General features: G+C 38.5%; 2 protein-coding genes across 2 annotated transcripts in view; one reads left to right on the top strand and one right to left on the bottom strand.

The window, feature by feature from the left end:
• Positions 1-10000, bottom strand: part of LOC127655754 (mRNA export factor GLE1-like) — a 160084-nt gene that overhangs the window by 147207 nt on the left and 2877 nt on the right. The window lies entirely within an intron of this gene.
• myom3 (myomesin 3) overlaps positions 3238-10000 on the top strand; it is a 109897-nt gene continuing 103134 nt past the window's right edge. The window contains 2 exon segments of the mRNA XM_052143694.1: positions 3238-3383; positions 8532-8658. Of these exon segments, the coding sequence (XP_051999654.1) occupies positions 8552-8658 (107 nt within the window). The 5' untranslated portion in view covers positions 3238-3383; positions 8532-8551.

Below are 10000 nucleotides of genomic sequence, written 5' to 3'. Positions count from 1 at the left end.
TCCTTTTCTTTAAAAAAAAAAATAAAAATAGCAAAAATCTTGGTTACAGTGAGGCACCTACAATCTCTCCAATCAGGCATGGCTCGTCTATTTGGGCAGGTAGGGCGGAACCCCGCCTAAATATTAATACACAGTAAACATAGATTCATACTATTAACTACCAATGATGTCATTTGTTTGCCCGTAAATGTGTTCAAAATGCTGACGTGCGTATTTATAAGCAGGCCTAGTAGAAGTTTTGATCCTATTTTTAAGTCATAAAGTAGTTGAAAGCTTCATTATACAGTGTTTGATACAGATATTCAGTCTGCTGCCCTCCTGAACTCCACAGCGCCCCTCTGTTTTTTCAAAGGAAACCTGTGGTCAGATATGGTACTGCAACGAGCCCTCATTGAGACCCATTGGGGCAGAAATAAATCTGCCTATAAACATAGTGCCAAACCAAAGGTCATTTTAGTATTAATAAAGTATTATTAGTGCATGTCAGCAGTGATCTCGAACATGGTGTGTGTTTAAAAGCATGTTGTTTCTATTGCAAATTCGAGACAAATTGAACATCAAGCAACTTATCCTAAAGAGACAGACATACAAAAAATTGTATGGCAATCAAAAGATAAGGGTAGTTGATTAACAGCATAAAGTTCAGGTTTGGAATGATATGAGGGTGAGTAAAATATCAGTTTGATTGTGTGAAACACTGACTGGAGGTCAGATTCGGTCAGTGACTGCATTCTAATAATGTCTCTCTCGACAGGGATGGATTCAAGCGCATGTTTCTTCCCTGTATAGGCTTGTGGGAAGAGTACTGTTACATTTGTCACAATAAGAATGCACAAAGCGATCCTGCTGTTGTTCAGTTTGTGTAGTTTGGTTATTCTTAGTCTCAATGTCACAGATGATACTGGAGAAGTGGGCAGCACCTCCTTACTGCATTGTTTACTGTGGTATTTCAGCAGCAGGTGTGGACAATAAATGCTTATAAATAACCTCCCACACAACAACTGCAGGCCTGCATGCACCGCACCCAAACACACTACCTGAGTCACTGAGAGTTAAGAGTGAGCCACAATCAAAGCTTAATGACATTAAACACACTTGTGTGCAATCTGCTTTTTAATGCACCAGGTTGCTATGTTACATGGCAAATGTAAACAGCCTAATAATTGTTTCCTTTCGGCATTTATTAACAATAAATGTTTCTGTTTATTGCACATTGTGTCTTTAATCGTGTGGCTTTGGCCACTGTGCAGAAGAGATTTCAGTGTATGAGAAATGGAAAGAACAAGAACAATTCGTTCACGTAAAAGATTTGTTCAAAAACACTGATGTAATGCTTTACAATAGGGATGTGTTCATTAACATTAGTTAACGTGAACTAACATCGATAGTAAGATGACATCATAATGGCTTGTATGGTAAGATTACATCATAATGGCTTGTATGGTAAGATGTCATCATAATAGCTTGTATGGTAAGATGACATCATAATGGCTGGTATGGTAAGATGACATCATAATGGCTTGTATGGTAAGATGTCATCATAATGGCTTGTATGGTAAGATGACATCATAATAGCTTGTATGGTAAGATGACATCATAATGGCTTGTATGGTAAGATGTCATCTTAATAGCTTGTATGGTAAGATGACATCATAATGGCTTGTATGGTAAGATGACATCATGATGGCTTGTATGTAAGATGTCATCATGATGGCTTGTATGGTAAGATGACATCATAATGGCTTGTATGGTAAGATGACATCATAATGGCTGGTATGGTAAGATGACATCATGATGGCTTGTATGTAAGATGTCATCATGATGGCTTGTATGGTAAGATGACATCATAATGGCTTGTATGGTAAGATGACATCATAATGGCTGGTATGGTAAGATGACATCATGATGGCTTGTATGGTAAGATGTCATCATAATGGCTGGTATGGTAAGATGACATCATAATGGCTTGTATGGTAAGATGACATCATAATGGCTGGTATGGTAAGATGACATCATAATGGCTTGTATGGTAAGATGACATCATAATGGCTGGTATGGTAAGATGACATCATGATGGCTTCTATGGTAAGATGTCATCATAATGGCTTGTATGGTAAGATGACATCATGATGGCTTGTATGTAAGATGTCATCATGATGGCTTGTATGGTAAGATGACATCATAATGGTTTGTATGGTAAGATGTCATCATAATGGCTTGTATGGTAAGATGACATCATAATAGCTTGTATGGTAAGATGACATCATAATGGCTTGTATGGTAAGATGTCATCTTAATAGCTTGTATGGTAAGATGACATCATAATGGCTTGTATGGTAAGATGACATCATAATGGCTTGTATGGTAAGATGACATCATAATAGCTTGTATGGTAAGATGACATCATGATGGCTTGTATGGTAAGATGACATCATAATGGCTTGTATGGTAAGATGACATCATAATGGCTGGTATGGTAAGATGACATCATGATGGCTTGTATGTAAGATGTCATCATGATGGCTTGTATGGTAAGATGACATCATAATGGCTTGTATGGTAAGATGACATCATAATGGCTGGTATGGTAAGATGACATCATGATGGCTTGTATGGTAAGATGACATTCTCTCCATTCCACTCCATTCTGGTTTATGGGCTGGTAACAGCCACGTTTATGATCCAATCAATTCTCAATGCATACGTAAAATGACTTCCCACAATGCATTTTATTATGGTTGAAAATCCTGTTTGATGCATTGTGAGTGCAAAGATCTCCATTTGTTCTACATTCAATCACAATGTGTGGGAGAAACCATTGAAAGTATAAAAATCTCCTGTTGTGATTATTTGAAAAATGACTCTGTTATGGATTTTCAGGAAATGCATTGTTCAATATTAAGATGACAAATGCAAGAGTCAACATCTAATCCCATAATCTCTTCTGGATTGTTCTTCAAAGGGTTTAATGGTGATCTGTGTGTTTTAAATCTACACATATCTTGGAAATTCCTGGTTGCATTATTTCCATAGATCTCTTTTCCCAGAGCGCACTGGTCCATTGTGTCATTGCTGGTCTTCTCTCTGTCTGATCTCAATGGAAGTTTATCTGGATGCTTTGAATTGATCTGAGAGTGTGGCATTGGTCTTGCTGTCGGTCTATATTTACCAGCTGGAGTAGGAGGGAGTATTGTGTGGGCTCTTCTGCTGGAGGTCATCTTCACCCCAGAGAGAGAGCGATCAGAAGAGCTGAGGAGAAGCTGAAGGAATCTAAGCAAGAGGAGACGATAAGGAGAGTTAAGGAGACACGTGACGGTCCAAAAGGAAGAGAGTGAAAGACTGAGACGGATCACACTGCTGATCATCTTCAAGGCCTGAGGAACGTGAGTGGATTTTGAACTTCCTTGAATAAATCCGTTTGCAATTCTCCCGTTTGGTTATTTTGGGGGGGACCAATTCTTAACATTCTAGGAACGTTCTCATTAGGTTTTATTTTTATAACCATAAACTAACATTCCCAGAATGATCCAGAGAGTTTTTTGTCTGACAACCAAATTAGAACTTATTCACAATGTTCTTTAACAGTTATTTTTAGGTTTTATTTATAACCATAAACTAACAATCCCAGAACATTGCAAGGAGGTGTTTGTGTGACAACCTAATAAGAACATTTAAAGAACATTTTCTAATGGTTATTTTTGGTTTTTATTTTTTATTCACATTTGTATTAGTTTTCATTTCTGAGAACGTATGGGGAACATTCTCCAAACCTATAGGGAACGTTCTCTTTAGGTTTTAATTGTATAATCATAAACTAACATTCTCAAAATGTTGCAGAGTTTTTTGTGTGACAACCTAATAAGAACATATAAAGAACGTTTTCTAATGGTTACTTTTAGCTTTTATGTTTTTGATTATTTTTCATAAGGTACAACGTTTAAGAAACGTTTTCCAAACCTATTGGGAATGTTCTCTTTAGGTTTTAGTTTTATATCCATAAACTAACATTCCCAAAATGTTGTAAGGAGTTTTTTGTGTGACAACCTAATAAGAACATATAAAGAACGTTTTCTAATGGTTATTTTTAGGTTTTATATGTTTTTCATAATTTTTCATTGGGTATAACGTTAAAGGAACGTTTTCCAAATCTATAGGGAACGTTGTCTTTAGGTTTTAGTTGTATATCCATAAACTAACATTCCCAAAACGCTGCAAGGAGGTGTTTGTGTGACAACCTAATAAGAACATATAAAGAATGTTTTCTAATGGTTATTTTTAGGTTTTATGTTTTTCATTATTTTTCATAAGGTATTATGTTAAAGGAACGTTTTCGAAACCTATAAGGAACGTTCTCTTTAGGTTTTAATTGTATAATCATAAGCTAACATTCCCAAAATGTTGCAGAGTTTTTGTCTGACAACCTAATAAGAACATATAAAGAACGTTTTCTAATGGTTATTTTTAGGTTTTATATGTTTTTCATTGGGTATAATGTTTAAGGAACGTTCTCCAAACCTATAGGGAACGCTCTCTTTCGGTTTTAGTTGTATGTCCATAAACTAACATTCCCAAAATGTTGCAAGGAGTTTTTTGTGTGACAACCTAATAAGAACATATAAAGAACGTTTTCTAATGGTTATTTTTAGGTTTTATGTTTTTCATTATTTTTCATAAGGTATAACGTTAAAGGAACGTTTTCCAGACCTATTGGGAATGTTCTCTTTAGGTTTTAGTTGTATAACCATAAACTAACATTCCCAAAAGGCTGCAAGGAGGTGTTTGTGTGACAACCTAATAAGAACATATAAAGAACGTTTTCTAATGGTTATTTTTAGGTTTTATATATTTTATTCACATTTTTCATAATTTTTCATTAGGGATAACGTGTGGGGAACGTTCACCAAACCTGTAAGAAATGTAAAAAAAAACTAAAATAAAAACGTTAGAATTCCCCTTCTGCGAACATTTTGGTACATTCTCGGAAACATTCTTGGAACCAAAAATATTTAGCTGGGGGACTGCACTTTGTGCACCTCTCATTCCTATCCCATTTTGCCTAGCCATGTGTTCCATTAACTTTTACAGTTTTGTTGAGCTATTTTACTGTATTGCACCTCAGATCAGCTGTTATAGGGAGTTATTTCTCTCGAAGCCATTATTCCATCCTCTCTTGTGACCTCATGCCGTGTATTGTCATTGTGTGAGACACTGCGCTATATGCAAACTGTGTCTCTGGAGGGTTGACGGGGACACAGTTCAATTGATGACAGGTCAGTTCTAATATGCTGCGATCTGACCTTATGGACCGAGTGTTCAAAAAACTCGTTCTCATGGCGCTAGATTTCGGTTTGAGTGGGAACGACTGGGAGCGGAAGCTGCTGTCGTTCAGAAAGCTTGTGCTTCAGAATTAATCCGGTGAAACCTGAGGGGAAAAACATCTCTCCGTCTATGAGGGTAACGTGGGTGTTTGTTGCAACTTTCGGGTAAATGAACCCATCCTTCAAAAGCGACCTGATTCTGTTAGGCTTCGCGAGGGGTGCGTGTACCAGTGCAGGTGATTGATGACTGCGGGAGCCGCTGAGGCCTCAGAACTAATGAATTATTTTTCTCACAATAGCTCACAAAGGGACTTTTAACAGGATTCCGGCCCAATGAATGTCCCTCCTTTCCTCTGTGGAGGGAAAATAAATGATGTGTTGGATTTACAAGCATAACTAGAAAACCTTTGTTAGCTATACACAAATATATCAGTTTATTCATTTACTAAAAAAGGTATGTCACGATTCTGGGTAGCTCAGCAAGTATTGAAGGTGACTATCACACCTGGAGTCGTGAGTTTGAATCCAGGGCGTGCTGAGTGACTCCAATCAGGTCTCCTAAGCAACCAAATTGGCCCGGTTGCTAGGGAGGGTAGAGTCACATGGGGTAACCTCCTCGTGGTGGTGATTAGTGGTTCTCGCTCTCAATGGGGCGTGTGGTGAGTTGCACGTGGATCGTGGAGAGTAGCATGAGCCTCCACATGCTGTGAGTCTCCGCGGTGTCATGCACAACGAGTCACGTGATCAGATGCGCGGATTGACGGTCTCAGATGCTCAGAACTGAGACTTGTGCTCTACCACCCCGATTGAGGCGAGTAACAGCGCCACCACGAGGACCTACCAAGTAGTGTGACTTGGGCATTCCAGAATTGGGGAGAATTGGGGCTCAAAAGAAAAAAAGAGGTCACTTATTAAACAATTGATTTCCCTAAAAAGTGCAGATAAAGCTGCACTTCAGCTACACACATTCACATGTGCATGGAAAAATGACATGGATTGAACCGGATCCAACTTCACTAAAGCAACACTAATCACCCTAATGACTTCACACAAAACTAATTACATTAAAACAACATCAATAATACTAAAAAGAGATGAAATCTCTATGAATTCTTAATAACAACTAATTAAATCTCCCATTAAGTTCCTTTTGACCAAACAAACATGCTTGAATTATTAAAGTGCAACCCTTATGGGTGTTCCCCACAACCTCAGTTCTGTACATTTGAGTTAGTAATACTTAAAATCTTAATTTGATGGATTTTTAAGCCTAAGAAGAACTCACAATTATTATTGTACTTTATGTACCTTATACAGTGGCAAGAAAAATTATGTGAACCCTTGTGATCTCATCTTCATTAAAGTCACACGTATAGACAAACACAATGTGCTTAAGATAACAACACACAAAAATGTATAATCTTTCATATCTTTATTAAACATTCACAGTGCTATGGAAAAAGTAAGTGAACCCTTTGATTTAATAGCTGGTAGATCCTCCTTTGGCAGCAATAACCTCTATCAAGTGTTTCTGGTAGAGGCGGATTAGACCTGCACAACGCTCCGAAGGATTTCTGGATAATTCTTCCTTACAGAACTGCTTCAGTTCAGACATATTCTCAGGATATCTGGTGTGAACGGCTCTCTTGAGGTCATTCCACAGCATCTCTATTGGGTTAAGGTCTGGACTCTGATTGGGACACTCCAAAATGATGGATTTTCTTTTTTTGAAGTCATTCTGTAGTGGATTTACTTCGATGTTTAGATTCATTAGATAGGTGGTTACCAGGGTGATACTTATCAAGGCTGCTTTCCATCCTGAGTGAAATAAGTCAACTATGACTTTCTGGTGCAGAGATATGCGATTTGTTACTTGGTTGCTAGAGTAAACCCGTCTGGTTGCTAGGCAGTTACCAGGGTGATACTTATCAAGGCTACTTTCCATCCTGAGTGAAATAAGTCAACCCGGAAATCTCTACGACATTCTGATCCTGAGATACACATCTTAGTGATTTTGCATGGATGTCAATGGTGTTTGGTTGCTAGGGTGCTTTAAATGGTTTCTAGGGCATGGCTAATTAGTTCCCATGATGATACTTGAAGACTGATTACTCACCCAAATAAAACAAACCAACTCTCATGTCTCTAGGACATTCTGATCCGAAGATACCTTACTGTAATTCAAATCAATAAAGCTGGTTGCTAGGGTGCTCTAAATGGTTGCTAGGGCATGGTTAGCCAGTGAACAGCTTGATTCTTATTGGTTGCTTACTATCCTGACTCAAAAGAGCCAATCCCCATGTTTCGATGATATTCTGTTTTGAAGATGGGAGTGTATTGGGGCTGTTGCTAGGGTTCTGTAAATGGTTGCTAGGGTGTAGCAACTTCATTTCCAAGGTGATACTTAAAGACTGATTGGTAGCCTGAGTGAAATGAGCCCAAAATCAACCCGGAAATCTCTACGACATTCTGATCCTGAGATACACATCTTAGTGATTGGTTGCTAGGGTTCTGTAAATGGTTGCTAGGGCGTGGAAACTTCCTTTCCAAGGTGATACTTAAAGACTGATTGGTAGCCCGAGTGAAATGAGCCCAAAATCAACCCGGAAATCTCTACGACATTCTGATCCTGAGATACACATCTTAGTGATTGGTTGCTAGGGTTCTGTAAATGGTTGCTAGGGCGTGGCAACTTCATTTCCAAGGTGATACTTAAAGACTGATTGGTAACCCGAGTGTAATGAGCCCACCCCCGTGTCTCTACTACATTTTGATTGGGAGATATGATCCCACAGAATAGTGTCTTGTCATAGTAGGGACAAAACAATTGCTTTCACGGGCGAGACCCTTGCCATAGTATGCCTATGGGGCATATTTGGGCCCGTTTTACCCCCCAGGGGCAAATCTTACATCATATACATATAATATATACATGCTACATCATGCACAATAAGACCATAAGTCTGTATTGAGAAAGTAAATTGGGGCAATTTTGACGTCATGCACATTTTCCAACTAAATTCTCATTACTTCTGTATAATGAGTCCAGACGATTTATTTATTGCTCTTTTGATATTTGGGGTGAAATATGACCTGTATCTGTTCTTAATAGGTATCATGAGATTTATCCTATTAAGGGCAGGAAGGCACATGTAGAAAGAGGAGAGTGCTTCGGTTTCTCTGACAGCTTTATGGCGTTCTGCTCCAATGCAGGTGACTGTGAGAGCTTCGCCATGGCAACTAAAATAGTAGCATACCGTTGCCAGGAGGAACAGAAGGACCAGATGTCTCACAGCATGGAGATGTCCTCCCAGATCCAGAAGAAGAAGTTCAAATCCAGGTAGATCCACACTGACCCTCAACGCATGCCATGCAGATTCCCCTGCGCCACATGCACGCCACTGGAAGCCACTCCATTCGCATGCCTCACGGCTTTAGGAAACAAGTGTTAATGATCAGCCGAATTACAGATATTAATCACTGAATGTCTTTGACACTCAATCAATCTGGTGTCCTTTTAGAAAGCAGCTATATAAACAAATGAAGACATTCGGGTTGAGTAATCATGACAGAGTTTTGAAGTTTAGTTGAACTGCTGCTTTAAGCAACACAATGATTTCATTGCTAAGACGTGTGATGTCAGATGTTTAGGATTATGTCAGTATAATATGCGTAATTATTTATGGAGATCATATGGCGATTACTGAAGGGAAAAGGCAACTGTGTCGCAGCCTGACACCAAGGACATGTGAGTTATTCTGAGACAATGCAGTCGTGGCAAACTCGCAGGCACACACAAGCACTGAAGGACACACTTATAACAATACAGACACACACGGAGAAATGAGCACAATATACTGCACTAGATCTTTTTATCAACTTCTTTTTTAGTAATTATGAACAAAACTTGTGTCATTTTAAAGCTTAGTATCTGGACTTTACAATGCACATTTCTGATCCTATCCATTCTTAAATAATTCTTTTTAATTTACTGACAAATACTGTTTCATTCTCATCATTTGCACATTAGCAATCACAACAAGAGCTGGTAAAATCACACAGAAGATGAGACAGTCGTGTGTGTTTTATATCGTTGGAAAGATCTCCATTAGTAAAATACAATGAGCAAATGTGTTTCACCAGGAGGTCAAACTGCAGTGAGATTTAGGAGGAAATTCCTAAATTGTGTGTGTGTGTGTGTGTGTGTGTGTGTGTGTGTGTGTGTGTGTGTGTGTGTGTGTGTGTGTGTATGTATATGTGCGTGTGTATGTGTGTATGTATATGTGCGTTTGTGTGTGTGTGTATATGTGTGTATGTATATGTGTGTGTGTTTGTGTGTATATGTGTGTGTGTTTGTGTGTATATGTGTGTGTGTTTGCGTTTATGTGTGTGTGTGTGTGTGTGTGTTTATGTATGTGTGTGTGTATATGTGTGTGTGTTTGTGTATATTTGTGTGTTTCTGTGTATGTGTGTGTGTGTGTGTGTGTATATGTGTGTGTGTTTGTGTGTATATGTGTGTGTGTTTGTGTGTATATGTGTGTGTGTTTGCGTTTATGTGTGAGTGTGTGTGTGTGTGTGTTTATGTATGTGTGTGTGTATATGTGTGTGTGTTTGTGTATATTTGTGTGTTTCTGTGTATGTGTGTGTGTGTGTGTGTGTATATGTGTGTGTGTTTGTGTGTA

This window comes from Xyrauchen texanus, chromosome 15 (assembly GCF_025860055.1).
Source record: "Xyrauchen texanus isolate HMW12.3.18 chromosome 15, RBS_HiC_50CHRs, whole genome shotgun sequence".
Lineage (NCBI taxonomy): Eukaryota > Metazoa > Chordata > Actinopteri > Cypriniformes > Catostomidae > Xyrauchen > Xyrauchen texanus.
The sequence above is the reverse complement of the archived record's forward strand: the minus strand, read 5'-3'. Positions and strand labels throughout refer to the sequence as shown.